General features: G+C 60.4%; 2 protein-coding genes across 9 annotated transcripts; both read left to right on the top strand.

The window, feature by feature from the left end:
- PRR13 (proline rich 13) lies at positions 1-2,815 on the top strand. The gene is made up of 4 exons (XM_065654419.1): positions 1-146; positions 868-907; positions 1,004-1,308; positions 1,400-2,815. Exons 2-4 carry the CDS (start codon positions 889-891, stop codon positions 1,442-1,444), a joined length of 369 nt encoding a protein of 122 aa, XP_065510491.1. The 5' UTR covers positions 1-146; positions 868-888; the 3' UTR covers positions 1,445-2,815.
- A 1,111-nt stretch (positions 2,816-3,926) lies between these two features.
- Positions 3,927-20,100, top strand: PCBP2 (poly(rC) binding protein 2). 8 transcript variants are annotated; one of them, XM_065654398.1, is made up of 16 exons: positions 3,927-4,087; positions 6,574-6,708; positions 7,094-7,117; positions 7,205-7,237; positions 8,024-8,140; positions 9,244-9,375; positions 9,941-10,069; positions 10,472-10,546; positions 12,126-12,212; positions 12,459-12,524; positions 13,474-13,515; positions 14,475-14,547; positions 15,050-15,088; positions 15,878-15,930; positions 16,185-16,354; positions 17,493-18,026. In XM_065654398.1, the coding sequence occupies exons 2-16, from the start codon at positions 6,640-6,642 to the stop codon at positions 17,842-17,844; spliced, it is 1,461 nt and encodes a 486-aa protein (XP_065510470.1). In that variant the 5' UTR covers positions 3,927-4,087; positions 6,574-6,639; the 3' UTR covers positions 17,845-18,026. The 8 variants fall into 8 exon arrangements, with proteins under 8 accessions (XP_065510470.1, XP_065510465.1, XP_065510463.1 ...); XM_065654391.1 differs by lacking the exon at positions 12,459-12,524 and having other exon boundaries at positions 3,928-4,087; positions 17,493-18,023; XM_065654394.1 differs by lacking the exons at positions 12,459-12,524; positions 17,493-18,026 and adding an exon at positions 19,600-20,099 and having other exon boundaries at positions 3,934-4,087.
- The last annotated feature ends 16 nt before the right edge of the window (positions 20,101-20,116 follow it).

Genomic DNA, 20,116 nt, shown 5'->3' on the forward strand with positions numbered 1-20,116 from the left:
GGGGGGGGTGGCGGGAGGAACCCAGGAGTCCCGGCCCCGTGGCCCCCCCCATCCCGGGACATTCGTGCCGCCCCGGGGAGGACCCAGGCGTCCGGCCCCTCCCCCGCTTCCTGCGGGCGGGGCCGCGGTCGGAGAGGAAGCGGCAGGTGGGAGAGGGACCCCCCCGGGACCCCCCCTGCACCCCCAGACCACTCTGCACCCCCCCCTGCACCCCCAGACCCCCCTGCACCCCCCCGCACCCCCAGATCCCTCTCCACCCCCCCGGGAACCCCCAGACCCCCCCTGCACCCCCCCCGGGACCCCCCCTGCACCCCCAGACCCCTCTGCACCCCCCCTGCACCCCCAGACCCCCCCTGCACCCCCCCCGCACCCCCAGACCCCCCTGCACCCCCCCGGGAACCCCCAGACCCCCCCGCACCCCCAGACCCCTCTGCACCCCCCCTGCACCTCCAGACCCCCCCTGCACCCCCCCCGCACCCCCAGACCCCCCTGCACCCCCCCGGGACCCCCCCTGCACCCCCAGACCCCCCTGCACCCCCCAGTCCCCTTCTGCACCCCCAAATCCTTCTTGACCCCCCCATTTACCCCCCAACCTCCCCTCCACCCCCCCAGACCCCCCCATGCACCCCCAAATCCCCTGACCCCCCCGCACCCCCCAATGTCCCCTCCCAGCCCCCAAATTCCCCCCGTCCCCCCCAAACCCCCCTTGACCCCGCTGACTCAGTTTCCCCTCGGAGGGAGTTGGGGGGGGGGTCCCCACAGATTTGGGGGGTCCCCACAGATTTGGGGGGGGGTCCCCACAGATTTGGGGGCGTCCCCAGGGGTGTTGGGGGGTCCCCGCTCACCCCATGTGTCCCCCCCAACCAGGTCCCGGATCTGTCACCCGCCATGTGGGACCCCAGTGCAGGTAAATGGGGGGGGGACACCCCTAAAATGGGGGGGGGGGGGCTACTAAGGTGATCGGGCCCCCCCCTCAATTTTCTCTTTTCTCCCTCCCCACCAGGGCAGCCGCCCCCCCCCAACCCCGTGTACCCCCCGAATCCCATGTACCCCCCCCAGCCGCCCCCCCCCACCCCTGTGTACCCCCCCCAGCCCGCGTACCCCCCGCCCGGGGTCCCCCCAAACACCCCGGGGGGGCCCGGGCAGCCCCCCTACCCCCCAGGCGCTCCCTTGGGGCCACCCCCGGGGTGCCCCCCCCCGCTGCAGCCCCCCCACCCCGGGGTGCCCCCCCTGCACCCCCCCGTGCTGGACAAGAAGGCGGCGAAGAAGCTGAAGAAGAAGATGAAGAAGGTTCAGAAGAGGCACAAGGTGACGGGGGGGACGCACGTGGGGGGGGACACACGGCTGGGGGGTCCCCCCCAGCCCCCCCGGTGCTCATGGCCGTCCTGTCCCCCCCCAGGGCTCTTCCTCCTCCTCCTCCTCCTCCAGCAGCGACTCTGACTGAGGCCACCAGCAGCTCCCGCCGCGGCCACCCGGGGCCACCCGTGTCCATCCATGACCACCCAGGGCCACCCGTGTCCTCCCGTGTCCACCTGGGACCTCCTGTGTCCATCCTTGACCACGCGTGACCACCTGTGATGACCCATGTCCACCTGGGACCTCCCGTGTCCATCCATGACCACCCAGGGCCACCCGTGTCCTCCCATGTCCACCTGGGACCTCCCGTGTCCATCCATGACCACCCAGGGCCACCCGTGTCCTCCCGTGTCCACCTGGGACCTCCTGTGTCCATCCTTGACCACACGTGACCACCTGTGATGACCCATGTCCACCTGGGACCTCCCGTGTCCATCCATGACCACCCAGGGCCACCCGTGTCCTCCCGTGTCCACCTGAGACCTCCCGTGTCCATCCATGACCACCCAGGACCACCCGTGTCCTCCCGTGTCCACCTGGGACCTCCTGTGTCCATCCATGACCACCTGGAGCAAGCCATGATGACCCACGTCCACCCCCTGGAATAAGCCATGATGGCCCATGTCCACCTCCTGTGTCCATCCATGACCACGCGTGACCACCCACAACCACCCGTGTCCATCCATGACCAACCAGGAACAGCCGTGTCCTCCCGTGTCCACCTGGGACCTCCCGTGTCCATCCATGACCACCTGGAACAAGCCATGATGACCCACGTCCACCCCCTGGAATAAGCCATGATGGCCCATGTCCACCTCCTGTGTCCATCCATGACCATGCGTGACCACCTGTGATGACCCATGTCCACCTGGGACCTCCCGTGTCCATCCATGACCAACCAGGAACACCCGTGTCCTCCTGTGTCCATTCATGACCGCCTGGAACAACCCATGGTGACCCACGTCCACCCGTGTTCTCCTGTGTCCATCCATGACCACGCGTGACCACCCACAACCACCCGTGTCCATCCATGACCAACCAGGAGCACCCATGATGACCCACGTCCACCCATGTTCTCCTGTGTCCATCCATGACCATGCGTGACCACCCACAACCACCCGTGTCCATCCATGACCAACCAGGACCACCCGTGTCCATCCATGACCAACCAGGACCACCCATGATGACCCACGTCCACCCGTGACCTCCTGTGTCCATCCATGACCACGCGTGACCACCCACAACCACCCGTGTCCATCCATGACCGACCAGGACCACGCGTGTTCTGTGTCCACCCGTGACCACCCGTGTCCATCCATGACCGCCTGGAACAACCCATGGTGACCCACGCCCACCCGTGTTCTCCTGTGACCCCCCATGACCACCCGTGTCCCCTCACCCTGTGGGTGCCCCCTGGGTGTGGGGGGGGGCTGGGTGCCCCCGTTGCCCCCCAATAAAGCCCTGGGACACCCCACCTGTGTCAGTGTCTGCTTTGCGTGGGGGGGGGGACACACAGGGCGGGGAGGGGGACACGGGGGGGACGTGCAGCCGCTGTCACGCGTGGGAGGTGGGGGGAGCTGTCCCTTTGCCCCCCAACCTGCCCCCCCATTCACCTCCTGCCCCCCGTTACCGCCTTCTTCACCCCCCCTTGCCCCCCAATCCCCTGTCGCCCCCCAATCCCTCCCATGGGCCGCCCATTGGCCTCTATCGCCCCCCCATTGCCCCCCAAATCCCCTCCATTGCCCCTCACGCTCCTTTTGCCCCCCCAATTCCCCTTGCCCCCCAATTCCCCTATTGCCCCCCTTTGCCCCCCCTTGCCTTTCATGCCCCTATTGCCCCCCATTGCCCCCCCACCCCCATTGCCCCCCATTCCCCTATTGGTCCCTATTGCCCCCAACCCTCCTATTGCCCCCCTTTGCCCCCCCTTGCCCTTCATGCCCCCCATTCCCCCATTAGTCCCCTTTGCCCCCTATTGCCCCCCAATTCCTCTATTGCCCCCCTTTTCTTCCCCTTGCCCTTCATGCCCCTATTGCCCCCCATTCCCCTATTGGTCCCTATTGCCCCCAATCCTCCTATTGCCCCCCTTTGCCCCCCCTTGCCCTTCATGCCCCTATTGCCCCCCATTCCCCCATTAGTCCGCTTTGCCCCCTATTGCCCCCCAATTCCCCTATTGCCCCCCTTGCCTTTCGTGCCCCTATTGCCCCCCATTCCCCTATTGCCCCCCTTGCCCCCTATTGCCCCCCAATCTCCCCCTTGCCCCTCATGCCCCTATTCCCCCCTCCTGCCCCCCTATTGTCCCCCCAACCCCCCCAATCCCTAATCCCCCGGAATCCTCCGAGCCGCCGGAGGCGCTCACACCGTGCGTCGCCGCTCTACCCGCCGCGGCTTCACCCCCCCCACTCGTTGGTAGGCGCAAGGCGGCGAAAGGGCGGGGCGCGAGGAGGGGGTGGCCGCTCTGTCCCCGCCCCCGCCGCGCCTCGCTGGTGCGCGGCGTCCGTTTCCGGGTCGGGGCGGGGTGTAAATCGGGCCGCTCCCGCCGCCCCCTCCCAGACCCGCCGCGGCCGCCGCAGCAGGAGCAGCCGCCGCCGCCGCCGCCTCCCGCCGCCATCCCGCCCGCCCGCCCCGGCGCGCTCCCTCTCCCCCCCCACCTCCCTCCCCTCCTCCCCGCCCTCCCTCCTCCCGCTCCGCCCGGAGCGCCCTTCTCCCGCCGCCGTTACCGGCGCCGCTCCAGGTAGGCCCGACCCCCCCGCCCAACACCTCACCGCCGCCTCCCGACCGCTTTCCCTCCCGCCCCGCGAAGCCCGACCTCCCCCCTCCCGCCGCCCCGAACTCCCGGCGCTGACTTTCGCAACGGCCGCGAAGCCGCGGCCTCGCGTAGCGCCCCCGCGCCGCCCGCTGCCGCCCGCCGCCGGCCGCGCCCTCACGCCAGCCCGCGGCCTACGCGCGGCCTAGTCGCGGCCTAGGCCGCGGCCTGCGCGCGCGCCGCGCCGCTGCCGGCGGGGGGAGGATGGGGGGGGCCGGGGGGGGTGGGGGCGACACCACCGCCCCTCCCCCCCCGTTCTGTCCCCCCTCCCCGCCCCCCCCCCCCGCCCCCCCCCCCGCGGGGACCGGGACCGGGGGGCCCGCGGAGCCGCGTGCGTCACATGGCGCTGCCACCCCCCCCCCCCCCCCCGCCGGTACCGAGCGGGGGGGGGAATTCATTTTGAATTTCAGTTTCTTTTACGTCTTTTTTTAACTTTTTTTTTTTTAGCATTTTAATTTTTTTTTTTAGTTTAATTTTTTTTTTTTCCTTTTTTTTTTCCCTTTCTTTTTTTTTTTTTTTTTTTCTTTTTTTCCCCGCCATCCCGACTTGTTTTCTCCCCGGAGTGGGGGTGAACGGGACGGGCCCGACTCGGAGCCACCGACCCCCCCCGCAGCGACTCGGGGTTTTCCCGGTTCGGAGCCGCGATCCCCGCCCGGGACTCTGCCCCCCCCCGGCGTTGGGGTGTTTCTAGACCCCCGGAACCGCTTCCCCTCCCCGATTTGGGATCCTGAGCTGCCCCCCGGTACTTCCCACCGAGCTGGGGCTCAGCCGGTTCCTCCCCCCGCCCCGAGATTCGGGTCCGGTTTAAAACCACAATGCCGGGACCCGCCCTGCTTTTGAACGGGAGGCTCAATCCCAGGCCGGGGGGGTCGATCCGTGACTGCCCCCCTGCCCAGAGCAACAAATCGGGATCTCCACCGCCGGAGCTGTTTTTAACCCCCCTCGCCATGGGGATGACCTGATTTTGGAGCCACGTTTCCCCCCCCCGCCTCAGCGCCAAGCTGGTTTTGGAGCCAAATCCCAACTCTGCCACCAGTTCCCCCCATAATGGTCCCAGTTTGGGGCCGGGATCCTGAGCGGGGGGGGTCCCGGGTGGGTGTTCGATCCCGGACGCAGGTAAGGAGAAGTTTGGGGAAGTTTTTATTCCAGCGGAAGAGCCCGGATCGGAGCGACGGCTCCACGTCCCCCGCCTCGATGCGGCGTCACTTTGCGTAACCCCCGGCAGGTCCGCTTGGCGCCTTTTGTCCTTGCCAGCCTTCCCCGGCACCCGCTCGACTGGCAAAACCGCTGCCAGAAAAGCAAATTAAATGCTAACGAAGGCAAACCGGGGACGCCGAAGCGGTGGGAGGAGGAGGAGGAGCCGGTTCGGAGCCGGAGAGCCCGTGCCAACACGGCTCCTGGCACCTCCGGTGAACGGGGAAACTCGTAAACAACTGACTCGTGGGCTCGGGTCTGGACTCTCCTCGCTCCGCTGCTGCCAGGCTCCAATCCGGGGTTTTTTCTTTCCTAACTAGGCAAACAGTCGCTTTTTTGGAGCTGACGGGATGTCAGGCTGAGTTTTATAGAGGCCGTAACTCCTCGCTATGGCAAAAAAAAAAAAAAAATCCTTCTGTGCCAGCGGCTTTCTCTTAAAAGAGAATTAACGCGGAGCGCAGCAGCGCTGCCCACTTGGCACAGATTAATCCCCTGCCCTGTCTTTCCTTGGGCTTAGTTAAACTTTGATGGGGAGGTAACCAGCCGGATTGATAAAAAACCGAGAGCTGAAACAGAGTTTATTTAACTTATTTGGAAAGTGAAGCGGCGGAGCGGCTGAGCTGGTGCTGGTCGGGGTGTTTTGCAACTGCTGCCGACTCAGGGCCGCAGGTTGTTTGAAACCCGATCGTGTGCTCCTGTGCCCTTATCTGGTTTTGAGTAAAATCAACTTGGAAACCGGACTGAAAGGCCTCCCCGCACTGAGAAATTGTTCCATTTTTATTTTCAATGGCCTGGCTCCCCGAGTGGGTTAAAGCGAAGGGAAATGGGGCAGTCGCTCAGTTTGGCGCAGCTGCGGAGGGAAAGTTTATAAAATAAAGTTTCTAATCTAGATTGAGGTGTGGGGATCGCAAGTAGAGACGAGTTCCCCGGAGCTGTAGGCGAAAGCTCAGCGGGGAGTGGGGCTGGCAGGGGATGGGGGACAAGCGAGACCCTCCCCACTCCGGGTTTTGCTCCGTGTAGGTAAAATCGTGCTGGTTCCGTGGAAGACTGGCAGGAGGAGCAGCCGAAACGTGGCGGATCAGCTCTCTGGAGAGCAGCGTGGCCCTAAAAGCACTGGGGGGGATATTAAAGTGGAGAATAAAGCCCAAGGTGGGGGATTAAGTGGGTGTGGGGAGCGGGGGGAGCAGCCCCTCAACCATGTCCCCTCTCTCATTTCTCAGCTCCGCTGGCCCAGCAACCAAAGCCCCGAGCGCTGACAGAGCCTGAGTCACCCCCTGCAGCTCAAGATGGACACCGGTGTCATTGAAGGTGGTTTAAATGTCACCCTCACCATCCGGCTACTCATGCATGGCAAGGTACGTGTGTGTGTCCCCCACTCCGTGGGACGCACAGGACCCGGTCAAGGCCGTGGCAGGAGAACCGGCGTGGGGAGCCGGGCGGTTATCGCGGCCGTGGGGTAGGAATGCGCTCCCTGGCACCCGGCCGCCTCTTGATATCTCGTGACGAGCGAAGCAGCGCATTCACCGCACAGCTCATCAATAAAAATAACAACGCGGGAGGGGGGAAAAGTGACCCCGGGGGAGATCTCGGTGTCTGTTTATCCGGGCACTGGGGGTCCCCAGGAGCTTGTCTGGGCTGAAAAATTGAGTTTGTTTAAGCCTGAGACTCCCAGAGTGTGGGGTTTGTTTGTTTGGTTTTTTTTTAAGCCTGGACTAATTGTTGGTTTTGTTTTGGTCCCAGGAGGTTGGCAGCATCATTGGGAAGGTAAGTGAGCGCCAACCCCCCCTCGCCCACCTTTCCCCCCTACCCTGCCCGGCTGCGCTAACGTGTCTCTCCCTTCTCCCCCCACAGAAAGGGGAGTCCGTGAAGAAGATGCGTGAGGAGGTGAGTCCAGGATCTGGGGGGATCCAGGAGGGATCTGGAGGGTTCAGGCGGATCCAAGGGGATTCAGGAGTGCCAGGGGGAATCCAGGAGAGTTCAAGGGGACCTGGGGGATCTGTGGGGATCCAGGAGGGGTCAGGGGGGATCTGGGGGAAACCAGGAGAGTTTAGGGGGACCAGGGGGAAACCAGGAGGGCTGTGGGGAGTTCAGGGGGATCTGAGGGGATTCAGGAGTGCCAGGGGGAATCCAGCAGAGTTCAAGGGGATCTGTGGGGATCCAGGAGGGGTCAGGAGGATCTGCGGGGGTCCAGGAGGGGTTAGGGGGATCCAGGAGAGTTCAGGGGGATCTGGGGGGATCCAGGAGGGGTTAGGGGGATCCAGAAGAGTTCAAGGGGATCTGGGGGGATCCAGGGGTGTCAGGGGGATCTGAGGGGATTCAGGAGAGTCAGGACGATCTGTGGGGATCCAGGAGGGTTCAGGGGGATCCAGGGGTGTCAGGGGGATCTGGGGGGATCCAGGAGAGTCAGGAGGATCCCGAAGGGTCTGGGAGATCCGTCTGGCCGCGGCGGCGCAGGCGGCGGCACAGGCAGCGCGGGGCATGCTGGGAGCTGTAGGCAGGGCCGGCAGGAAGGAGGAGGAGAAGAGAAGAGAAGATGGCTGCCCAGGGCCGCCTGCCGCCCGGATCCCCCAGCTCTGCGTCCCGGGGGGCTCCCACCGCACCCACCCCGGTGTTCTGGGGGGGCCGGGAGCCCTGACGTGGGTCCCTTCCCTTCTGCCCCCCCCCCCCCAGAGCGGCGCTCGCATTAACATCTCTGAAGGGAACTGCCCCGAGCGGATCATCACCCTCGCGGGCCCCACCAACGCCATCTTCAAAGCTTTCGCGATGATCATCGACAAACTGGAAGAGGTGGGTCTGCAGCCTTGACCTCCCCCGGATAAATTAACCCCAGGATGTGCCCCAGAGCCGGGGGGCGGGGCTGGGATGCGGGGGGAAGCTCGTTCTGCACGAGCTGGTGCTGCTTTCACCGTGGGGGGGCCTGATCTTTGCCCAGGGTCAAGGTCCAGGCGGTGACAATTCCCTGAGTGCGCTCAGAGCCCCGTGGGGACATTCCTGTGACAAAACCCCCGGTTAAACGGCTTAAACCAGAGTGGGGCTTCAAAACAACCCTGGCTTTGCTCGTCCTCGTGCTGCTCCCCCAGTGTGTCTCCGGGGGGGTCTGGGGGTGTGAGGAGAAGCTGCATCGCCCCCCTGTCCCCTTGAATCGGTGACATCCAGGGGACATTTGTTGGTTGGAGGCTGCTCAGGGCTGCTACACGTCGGAGTTTTCTGTTTGCCACGTTGTCTGGAAGGTGCGAGCGCTTCCTGCTTGGTGTGGGGCACAGCCCCATGGCCCCCACCTCTCCCGTAGGGGTAAAAATCCTGTTGTCCTTCAGCTTTGGGACCCCCAGGTTTGTCCCCAAGGCCACTCTGAGCCCTGAGTTGTTCCTGCTGCACCCCAGGGCTGGAGCCTTTCGGGAACTCCCTGTCCCGGTGCTGCGAGCACTAAGCTTGGCCTAAAGCTTCTGGTTTTAGTGGGTCAGTTGAGCCCTGGCCTTGTGCCTCCTCTCGCCCTGCCAGCACGTGGCCGCTGTCACCAGCACTGGGCTGGTTTGTCCCCAGAGCCACTTGTGTCCTGGAACCAGGAGCTGTGGGGGAACTGAACCCTCAACAACTCGTCACCAGATCCCTGCGCTGTGACCCGGTGCCTCTGCGCTGGTAGGGGTTTAACCCCCATTTTTATGGCGCCAACACAATTTAGCATCTTTCTCCCTCCCTAAAACATCACCGTGTCATTTTTGGGCCACTACACCTTGGGAAATAGAACCGGGAGAGCCCTGGGGTCACCTTGTCACCGCCTCCCCGTGCCAGCGTCACCCTCCCTGTCGCTCTGCCAGGCATGTCACCTTTGTGGCGAGGCCGTCGTGGCGGTGACACCCCCCCCCCCCCGAATTAACTCCTCTTCCTCCCAGGACATCAGCAGCTCCATGACCAACAGCACGGCTGCCAGCCGGCCCCCGGTCACCCTGCGGCTCGTGGTCCCTGCCAGCCAATGCGGGTCCCTCATCGGGAAGGGGGGCTGCAAGATCAAAGAGATCCGAGAGGTGCGTATTGGCCACTCTTGGGGGGGTTTACGGGGTCTGGGTGCCCCCCCAGGGGTAAATCCCTGCGTCAGCCCCTGCCCTGGGGTTACCGCGTCATAGAGACGTGGTGTCACTTGGCTTTTTTTAGAGCTCCGTGTATTTTTAGCGCTCGTGAAACTGAGACTTGCAGCAAACCCTGGCCTGGGTTCCTGGCCCCCTCCTTTTCCTTGGACTCTCAATCACCCCCCAGCCTTTTCCTGCTCCTTTTGGGGGGTAGGAATGTGCTGCCAGCCCTTGGTAACAGTGCTGCTGGCCCTGGGCTGCCGGGGATTAACTCCATCCAGCCCTGACGTGGGTGACGGGGACCAGCCACAGCCCCGGGCTCCTGCCAACCGAATTATTCCCCACAAGGATTAAAATACTTTATTTTTGGGGAAAGGAGAAAGGCGAGGGTGAGGGAGACAACGCACACTTTTGGCTCTTTATATATAACCCAGCCACGGGGTTTGTCACTGAGGTCACAGCCCTTCCCAGGAGGGTCCGACTGCTCATTTTTAAACTTAAATTTAAAAATATTTTTTTGCAGAGCACGGGGGCGCAGGTCCAGGTGGCCGGTGACATGTTGCCCAACTCCACCGAGCGAGCCATCACCATCGCCGGGATCCCACAGTCCATCATCGAGTGCGTCAAACAGATCTGCGTCGTCATGCTCGAGGTAGGGACCCCCCCATCCCCGTGGGTGCGTTTTTGTCCCCTGGGTGGGGCACATGTGTAGAGCAGGATCTGTGGCCGTCACAGTGAGTGGAAACCGCTGAGGGCAGAGAAACGGCTGCTGGGGATAAAGGGATAGTGGAGGATTATGGCTTAAAAAACGGGGTCGAGTCGGGGCTCTGGAGCTGCCCCCCCCCGCTGGCGGTGTCACCTGCGGCTTGGCTGTGTCACCTGCTGCCCAGCGCGGTGACACTGAGCAGAGGTGTCTTGCTGCCCAAATCTGCTGCTCAGCTCCCCACAAATTGGCTGATTTAACCCCAAAGCGGAGTGTTGGTGTTGTGGGGGGGACACACACTGTGGGTGATGGTGGCGCTCGGTGTCTCATCCCCCCCCTTTTGTCACCCAGTCCCCCCCGAAGGGCGTCACCATCCCGTACCGACCCAAACCATCCAGCTCTCCCGTCATCTTTGCAGGCGGTCAGGTAAGGCCTCTCCTCTGCTTTTGGGGTGTGGGGAGGGGATTTGGGGGGCTGGGGGGTGTCGTACCGAGCCCCCCTGCTGCCGACAAGCATCACCCGCTCTGTGCCTGTCACCCTGTCACCCACACCTTGGCCTCCCAGAGCCCCGTGGAGGGATGGGACAGGGTGGAAGGACCAAAAAGGCTGATTTTTTGGGGGGGGGGGGGGGGGCGGTGCTGTCAAACAGCCCTGGAGTTCACCAGCCAAAAATAATTTGGGGGGGGGGGTGGATTTTAATCAGAGCGAGACTCCGGCTGCCCAATCCGGGCTCTGTGTGGTGCTGGCCCTGGGGACACGGTGTGACCGATGCGGGTGACGGGCACAGAGCGTTTTGGGGGGTGGGGGGTCTCTGCTCTCCGGGGCTGGCTCTTGGGCTGTGAAAGGCCTGTGTGGGTAAAGTGGGGGTGTGGAAAAGCTTCACCTCGCATGGGGGGGGCGTGAGGGGTGACAGACAGGAGTAGCTGTCAGGTGACATGGCGGGGGGGGTTTAGTCCCTCTTGAGCTGATCCGGGAAGGTTGCTCCCTGTCACCGAGCCAGGTTAGAGGTGACAAAGCTCCCGCGGGAGCTGTAAAGCCCTGAGAGCCCCCCCGGCCCTTTTTAGGGTGCGGTGGGTGCTGGTTGAGTCAGATGGGGGGGTCAGGCCTGAGTGGGGGTCACCAGGTCCCCACCCCGCGCTTCCCAGGCTTCGAGAAAATGCGGCGACTTGTGCCAGGGCGATGCCCACCCTGGGATGAGCTCCCCTTTTCGGGGGGCTCCGGCAGCGCCCAGAGTCCCCTGACCCCCCCCGCAGGCAGTGCAGGCAGGGACTGGTTTTTCCATGAGGCTTCATAGGCAGGGAAGGGGGATCAGCTGCCGCCAGCGCCCCCTAAGCCAGGCTTAACTCTGCTCCCCCTGCCTTGCTTGTTCTGGGGACAGAATCGTCACCGTCCCCTCCTCACCTCGCCCCCCTGCCCCCCCTTTTGCCCTCCCTGCCTCCCCCCCCCACCTCTCCAACAGCTTCTCCTGCCCGCTCCCTGCCCCGGGGTGGGAAAGCGCTTGGCTGGTTTGCGCCCCCCCAGCGCCTTTCGCGTGGGGAGGGCTGGACCGTGCGGCCCCCCCCGCGGCACCGGAGCCTCCCCCGTTAGAGCAGTGAGGAGCTGCCCCCAGCCACGCATCCCTTCCCTGTTTTTTCCACCCCCCCCTTTTCCTTCTCTTCCACCCCTGTCCTTTGGCCTGGCGGGGGGACCATGCGACCCCCGCCCCCCTGTCCTCCCTCCCCAGCGCAGCCGCATGGGACGAGCTCCCGGTGTCGGGACGCGCTCCCTCTGGCGTTGTTCCGCTCTTGTCTCTGCAGCTCCAGAGTCGTTGGTGTAGAGCAGGGTTTTGCGCTCTGTCTTTGCAGCTCAGAGCAGGGTCTTACCCTCAAAAATAAAGATTAAAAAAAAAAAAAAAAACCAAACTAGAAATAACGACAGCAGCCGAGCTGATGCGGATGTTTTTGGTGTTAGCGGAAGGTTTCGGATTGCCAGCCCTGGAGACTGAAGTCCTCTAATTTATCCACAGGACAGGTACAGCAGCGGCAGTGCGAGCTACCCCCACACCGCCCCATCCATGTGCCTCAACTCTGACTTGGAGGGACCACCTCAGGAGGTGAGAGGGGAGTTCAGTCTCCACGGCCCGTTCAATCCTTGGCCTCTTTGAGACTGCCAACAAGGGGTGGCATTTTCCCTGTCCCTATTTAAAAAAAAAAAAAAACCAACCCGACAATGGTGGCTTTTTTATTTTTTTTATTTTTTTTTTATTTTTATTTATTTTTTTATTTTTTTTTTTAAATGCTGTGGACTCCTGTCCACTGGGAAAACTGGACTCTGAGCCCACCAACCTCTCCTCACGCAGGCCACCCGGCAGCCACTGCATGGCAACGAACTTGGGCCAATTCCAGCCTGGGCTGCAGTTCTTCCGGTGACCTGGAAGTGAGGCTGTGTACCCCCCTCTCCCCTCCCTTTACATCCCACCCCCCCCTCAAAAACCTGCCCGGCCCCCCTTTCACCCACCCCGACCCCCCCACCCTTAGCCAGCCAGGCCCCAGCCAGTGACTCGTCCTTTCTGGGTAGCTTCAGGAGGAATCTGAAGTCTGTGGCTGTCCCTTAACCTCAAGACAATGGAATTGTGGCAGGTCAGGCACTCAGCCTCGTCCCCCCCCCCTCCTTGCCCCCGTGCCCCCCCTGGCCACCTCTCTTTCGCCTCTCTAGCCTCGGTAGCCAGCTCCAGCCTTTAGCTTGCCCAGCGACGTTTTCCTAGGCGTGCACAAGTGACGAGAGGACTTGCAATGGGACATTTTGATTTTTTTTAAATTTTTTTGGGGCGGGGGTTTGGTTTTGCTGCTGGGCCGGTGTAAAAGGGGGGGGGTGGGCCGGGAGCGAGCAGGGTTGGGGGTGTCAGAGACCTTCCCGTCGGCGAGGCGGGGGGGGCGCAGGGTTTAGAAGCATTTCTCGGACTCCACCACACCATAACATCTTCATCAAGATCCTGGCCGTGTTCTTTTTCTCTCTCTGTTTTTTTAAATTTATTTTTTCTTTTTGTCTGCCACTTCTTTTTATTTTTTAATTTTTTTTTCCAATTATTATTTTTTTGGGGGGGACGGCGCCATACTGTCCACTCCCTGTAAACCGCCACGTAAGGCCAAATCAAGTAAAAATCGAGTAAAACAAAAAAAACCAACCGCCCGTCTAGACTGAAGTTGGCTTGTGAAGCATTTACCGTCCCCGCCTCTCCCTGCCCCACTTCCCTCGCCCCGGAGAACTCTCCACCTTGGCTCTCTGACTTCCTGGCTCGTTGAAATCTGTCTGTCCCTGGGTGACTGTCCGATGGTCATTAATAGGATTATTTTATTTTTCCTCCTTTTTTGTAGGCCTATACCATTCAAGGACAGTATGCCATTCCACAGCCAGATGTAAGTTTTATTTTACAACTTCTTGTCTTTGCAAAAGAAATCAACCGATCCACCCCCTTTTCCTCGCACCTCCCCGACCCCCCTCGCTCCCCCCGCCAAAATTTTCTCCACGCTTGGGCCGAATACTCGATCTGATCCAAACTCCCCCCCCAAAAAAAACCCCACTTGCCTCCCTTCAGTTCACCCTTCGGCTTCACCTGATCTCTCCTTTTTCCTTCCCCCACCTTTCTGACACTTCCCTCCTCCTATATATATATTTTTATTTTTATTTTTCCGCCCCACCTCTCCCTAGCTTGGCATTTCACACCAGCTCTGGCTTTTCCCTTGTTTTTCCCCCCCCCCAGCTTTGCTCCTTAAATTTGCCACAAATCCCCCTCGAGAGCAAAAAAAGAAACCTCAAAGCAAACCCAGCACATGCCGATTCATGTCCTGGTGGTTCTCCCGGCGCAGGGGATGCTGGTGGCATTTTTGGGAGGGGGGTCGGGAAGGTTGGTCCCCCAGCCTTTTGGGGACACTCGGCGAGCGGTGACAGTTCGCTGTGGGGACACCACCATCCTCTGGCACCCATGCTCATCCCGTAGGCTCAGTGCAGGTTAGGGGGGGGCCCAATTTTGCTTTTGGAACCTGTAGAGCAGCAAGCGGGGTTGTGGGGGGGGACACGACACCAAAACCACGTATGGTGGGGCCGGGGGGCTCCCGGTGCCACCAGAATATCTGTATTAATGTTCATGCTGTGAATCCTTCCTCCGCTTGGGAAATAATTAACATCTTTTTTTTTTTTCCCCCCTTTTCCTCTCCCTCTCTTCCCCCCTTTTCCTCTCCCTCTCTTCCCCCCTTTTCCTCTCCCTCTCTTCCCCCCTTTTCCTCTCCCTCTCTTCCCCCCTTTTCCTCTCCCTCTCTTCCCCCCTTTTCCTCTCCCTCTCTTCCCCCCTTTTCCTCTCCCTCTCTTCCCCCTCCAGCTGACCAAGCTGCACCAGTTGGCAATGCAACAGTCACACTTTCCAATGTCTCATGGCAACACTGGATTCAGTGGTATGGAAACTCCTTTTCTCTCTTCTCTACGCCGGCGGGGGGGCCAAAGGCTGGTTCCTCTCAAACAGGGCCTCCGTTCGCAAAAATAAAACCAAAAACCCCCCAAAATCCCCACAAAAGCAAACTTCGGGTGTTACCGAGCCCGGCCAGGTAAACAATTTTTATTGTGACGTCTCTGGGGGTGACTTGGTAGCGGCTTCTGTGAGTCTTGGGGGCCGCAGAGGGTAGAAAAAATATAGAAAAAATATTTTAAAAATACCAAACTGAAACCAAAGCAGTGAGCAGACGGGGCCTCTGTGCTGCTTTTCCTCCTCTTCATCCCCATCCAACACAGTGGGGACCCTCCGACCTGCAGCACCCTCTCTCTCCCCTCCAGCAACCTGAGTTGTACCAAATTTGCTATAGATTCGCTAAGAACGGCTTAAAAATTCTTTTTAAAAACCCCATTTTTGGGGCTCGAAGCCTGAGACAGCCCAACTCATTGTCCCTTGTATCTTAACAGGCATCGAATCCAGCTCTCCAGAGGTGAAAGGCTATTGGGGTAATGATTGAAAACCGCAATCTGTAGTTATTCTATCGTGTATTAATGAATTAATACCCGCCCGGGGCTCGTTCTCCCTGTTCTGGTCGCCTCTGTGCACGGCTGGGGGGGCCGGGGGGGCCAGGGGAGCTGCGGAAGGGCCAGAGCTCCCGGCTCGGTTTGGTTTTTGGTGCCCAGGATTTGTTGGGGGGGGCCCTCACTTCGCCCCCCAACCGTGCGCTGAGCGGGGGGTGGGGGGGCGAGTTTCGTAATAATTTGATTGGTTCCCTCCCGCCCCCCCTCACCCGAGGAGTTGCTGGAGCCAATCGCCTGCTTGTCCTGGTGACATGGGGACAGTGCCGTGTCCCCACGCTGCTTTGTGCCCCCCCCAAACCCTGGGGTGCCGCTTTAAGGTTCCCTGAATAAGGGAGTGAGCTGGGGAGGGGGGCAAAAAGTTCTAAAAACTTTTTAAAAAATCCACTTAGCGCACTTTTCTGGCCCCGTCTGAGACGTGAGCAGCCTCGCAGGGCCCGGTGACATCGCCAGGAGTCAGGGACAGAAATTGGGGTCACCAGAGTGTGTGTGTGTGTGGGGGGGAAAGAACAATAAAAATAAAAGGGGGGAGCGTGGGGGGGTCGCGTAACCTCCCCGCTCGCTCTGTCTGTCCCCTCCTGCTTTCAAACCACCTTCGAGGGAGCCCTGGAGCCGGCAGCAAATGCCGGGGGGGGCTGTCTGTGCTGCGTCCCCCCAGTTTTGTCACCAGCCCCCCCTTTGACCCCCTGTCCCTCTTTTCTCTCCCTCTCTGTGCAGGTTTGGACGCCTCGGCTCAAACCACCTCTCACGAACTCACCATTCCAAACGATGTGAGTATTTTTTTTTTTGGTGGCGGGGGGAGGGTCCCATCCTTTCCGAATGTCCCCATGAGTCACTGGGATCCGCCCCCCCTTTTTTTAATAACAAAACGGGGGGTTTTTGGTGTCAAAACTGCGTGAGGGCTTGCAGCGTCCCCCCAAATCACCCTTAAACCCATCGCGGGGGGGGACACTCGGTGACAAGGATAATGGGTTGACACTCTTGACTCTTAATCGCCACTAATTAAGCCGTTTTTCCCCCCCAGCTGATTGGCTGCATCATCGGGCGTCAAGGCGCCAAAATCAATGAGATCCGCCAGATGTCTGGGGCGCAGATCAAAATTGCCAACCCTGTGGAGGGATCCACCGACAGGCAGGTCACCATCACCGGCTCGGCTGCCAGCATCAGCTTGGCCCAGTATCTAATTAATGTCAGGTACGGTAATGCCTAACGAGCTTCGCCGGGTCTCTGCGGGGGTGGGGGGGGGGGTTTCTCGCCCTTGTTTTGGGCTTTTTCCCCTTTTTCCTGTCCCGTTTTCCTGGTGCAATCGCTTTGCGCTCTCCCGGCCGGGAAGCATTGGGCGCGGGGACCGTGGGGACCTCGGCGATGAGGGCTGTGCCGTCTGACCCGCCGCTCACGCCGCCAGAGCCCATTTTTGGGGGGGTGATGGAGGTTTAGGGCCCGACTCGGGCTCTGCGTCCCCAGCCCCGGCTTGTTTTGTCCCCCCCGTGTCCCCTGCGGTGTCTTTGGGGGATGCACCCCGACTTGTCACCGCTCTGCGTGAGGCGCCAGCGGGGGCACAGGAGAAGCCGCTGGGATTTCTGGCTCTTTTTTGGTGGTTTTTGGATGATTCAGCTCGCTCCACGCGTTGTGTTGAGCCGCCCGGCTCCAGGGGGGTACACGGTGGGGCCCGGTGTGTCCAGACCTCACCGGGCTCGGCTGCGGCTTCGCAGCACCGCTCCCTCCTTCCCTCTTCCCTTCCTCATCCCTCCTTCTCCCTTCCCGTCCCTTTTCCCCATTGCTCCTTTCCTTTGCCATCCTTCTCTTCCCTTTTCCTGTCCCTTTTTTCCCGTCCCTCCTTGCCTTTTCCCTTTTCCCTTCCCCCTTTGCCTTTTCCCTTTTCCCTTCCCCCTTTGCCTTTTCCCTTTTCCCTTCCCCCTTTGCCTTTTCCCTTTTCCCTTCCCCCTTTGCCTTTTCCCTTTTCCCTTCCCCCTTTGCCTTTTCCCTTTTCCCTTCCCCCTTTGCCTTTCCCCCCCTTTTCCCTTCCCCCTTTGCCTTTCCCCCCCTTTTCCCTTCCCCCTTTGCCTTTCCCCCCCTTTTCCCCACTCTTTCCAGCCCCTTTCCCCCTTTCCTTCCACTTCTCCCCTCCCTCCCTCCTTCCCTTTCCCTCCCCTTCCCCTCGACTCGTGCGACTCGCCGCTATTCGTCCCGTGCGCTTTTTTTTGTGCTGCTCCCACCCACCCGTATTTTCGTTTTTCTTTTTTTTTTTTTTAAATTTTGTTATTGTTTTGTTCTGTTCCTTTCTTTTTTTTATTCTTTTTTTTTTGTCGTTGTTTTTCTTCCTCTGTTACAGTTTAGAAAGCGCTAAACCCTCCTCCTCCCAGGCAGCCTCCGTCACTCCGATCCCCGACCACCTCAGCATCAACCTCTCTCAACCCTCCACCCCTTCTTCTTCTTCTTCTTCCTCCTCCTCCTCCTCCTCCTCCACCACCACCACCACGGCGGGCGGGGGGGGCCCTCCCGACGCCCCCAGCGTCCCCAACCCTCTCGCCACCGTCCCCTGTGTCTCCAGTCTGCTTGGTGGCATCAAACCCGTCCCTCTCCTGGCGCTCAATGTTGCGGCCAAGGCCGCCCCCCCCGCCGCCCCCCCCTGCACCGCCGCCAACAAACTCAAAAGCGAAAAGCAGCGATTTGCTCCCTACTGACTCATTTTTTTGGGAGGGGGGCATAAGGGACCAGCACCCGGGGGCCAGCACGTAGAATACACTTGAAGAGCAAATTTTTTCTCTTCTTTTTCCATTTTTTTTTTTTTTAATTTTTCCTCCTTTCTGAGCTTGCGATGGGCCGATTGCTCCTCAATTCCTTCTTGTAGCTTTTCCTTTTTTATTTTTCCTCTATTTTTTAGTAGCTTGGTCGCAATGGCGGTGGGGGGGGGTGGCTCGTTAAGGGGGTGGGATTTAATTGCTGTCCCGGTGCCGGGGGCTGTCTCACTAATTAATTAATGTCTGTACCTGTAATAAAGTTGCCACGGTGCGAATCTGCTCTGGTAGATCTGTGCTGGGGGGGGGATGTGGGGTGCCCTCATTTGGGGGGGGCTTGTTGCCACCCGTATTGGGGCGCCCCCTGTTAATTGCAGGGAGCTTTGAGGTGGGGGGGTGGCTTTGTCCTGTCCTTTGTGTGTCCCCCCCCTCCCCCCAGAAAATAAGCTTTGAGGCTGCTGCTGCGCTTGCTCTGGCTCCGTGTCCCCCCCAGGTGACCCCCCCCACCCCAGGTGACCCCCCCACATTAATTTGGGGGGGGGGCGATGCTTCTTCCCAGCGCTTCTGCCTGAACCTGCACCCCCAAACCTTCCTCCTGTGTCCCCCCCAAACCACTCCCAATGGGGTGGCCCTTCCTGTGCCCCCCCACCTCTTCATCACCCCCCAGGGTGAACCCCCACCTTTATTTGGGGGGGGGCAACACCTCTTCCCCCCACTTCTACCTGACCCTGCACCCCCAAAACCCTCCTGTCCCCTTTGGGGACCCATCTGTGTCCCCCCCCCAGAATGGGACAGCCCTTCCTCCTGTGCTCCCCCACCCAAGTGACCCCCCCACCTTCATTTTTGGGGCGGGGGGGGCGGTCAAAGCTCTTTTTCCCCCCTACATCTGCCCTAACCCTGCACCCCAAACCCTCCTGTCCCCTTTGGGGACCCCTCTGTGACACCCCCCATCCATGGGACAGCCCTTCCTCTGCCCCCCCATCCTGGGTGACCCCCCTTCATTTTGGGGGGGTGGTACCTCTTGCCCCCCACTTGTCCCCAAACAACCCCCCAGCACCCCAAACCCCTTTTACCTTTGGGCACCCATTGCCCCATCCTCTTTCTCACGGCCCCCCCCTGGGTGAGCCCCCATCCTGGGTGACCCTTCACCTTAATTGGTGGGGGGGGGCAACACCTTCCCCCCCATTTCTGCCTTAAACCTGCATCCCCAAACCCCCCCGTCCCCTTTGGGGACCCACCTGTCCCCCAGCTCAGCCCCTCGTCCTGTGCCCCTGTCCTCTTCCTCACCCCCCCAATTACCCCCCTCACTTCCCCTTTCATTTGGGGGGGGGCAACACCTTCCCCCCCTTCTTTTTAAACCACCCCCTGTGCACCCCAACCCCCCCATCCCTTTGGGGCCCCATTTCCCTTTCCCCTTCCCCCCCACTTTGGGGTCCCATTTCCCCTGTCTCCCCCAATTTGGGGTCCTGTTCCACCTTCCCCCCCCTCACTTTGGGGGTCCAATTTCCCTTTCCCCCCCCAACTTTGGGGTCCAATTTCCCTTTCCCCCCCCACTTAAGGGTCCAATTTCCCTTTCCCCCCCAACTTTGGGGCCTCGTTTTCCCCTTTCCCCCCCAACTTTGGGGCCCCGTTTCCCCTTTCCCCCCCAATTTTGGGGTCCCCCCCTTTTTGGGGTCCCCTGACACCCTCTTCTCGTTGCAGGCTGTCCTCGGAGACCGGGGGCATGGGGAGCAGCTAGAGCCAGCGCCGCCGCACGGCCCCCCCCGTTTTAACTCAGTTTGTACATTTTCGGTTCCTCTCCACGCCCACTCTCCAGGTTGCGTTTTTCTTTCGTTTGTCGTTAATTTTTTTTCTCTCATATTTTTTTTTTTTGTCGTTGTTGAATTTACAGCATTTAAATTTTTTTTCCTCCGTTCAGCCGATTAAAAAAAAAAAAGTAAAATGCTGAAACCCCAAATCTTAGTTTTATAAAGCTTCTCTCTACTCCCCGCCCCCAATGCCCCAAATCCCCCCCAAAACCCCTTTTTTTCGGCTCATGAATTTCTGTTTTCGTCACGAGTGGAAGAGAGAGAAAAAAAAAACCCCACAAAAATGACAAAAAAAAAAACCCATTTCAGTTTAGTTCTGTAACGTCAGGAAATTTTTCAAAAAAAAAAAAAGAAATTAAATAAAAAGATGGACTGGAGCTTTTCCTTGTGAATAGAACTGCAGGATATTT

Source organism: Caloenas nicobarica, chromosome 33 (genome assembly GCF_036013445.1).
Source record: "Caloenas nicobarica isolate bCalNic1 chromosome 33, bCalNic1.hap1, whole genome shotgun sequence".
NCBI lineage: Eukaryota > Metazoa > Chordata > Aves > Columbiformes > Columbidae > Caloenas > Caloenas nicobarica.

Coding starts and splice junctions, on each gene's coding strand:
- PRR13 (XM_065654419.1), top strand. Junction 1,309..1,399: donor AGGTTCAGAAGAGGCACAAG/GTGACGGGGGGG, acceptor GTCCCCCCCCAG/GGCTCTTCCTCCTCCTCCTC.
- PCBP2 (XM_065654398.1), top strand. CDS start 6,640: ATGGACACCGGTGTCATTGAAGGTGGTTTAAATGTCACCCTCACCATC. Junction 7,118..7,204: donor TTGGCAGCATCATTGGGAAG/GTAAGTGAGCGC, acceptor CTCCCCCCACAG/AAAGGGGAGTCCGTGAAGAA. Junction 7,238..8,023: donor TGAAGAAGATGCGTGAGGAG/GTGAGTCCAGGA, acceptor CCCCCCCCCCAG/AGCGGCGCTCGCATTAACAT.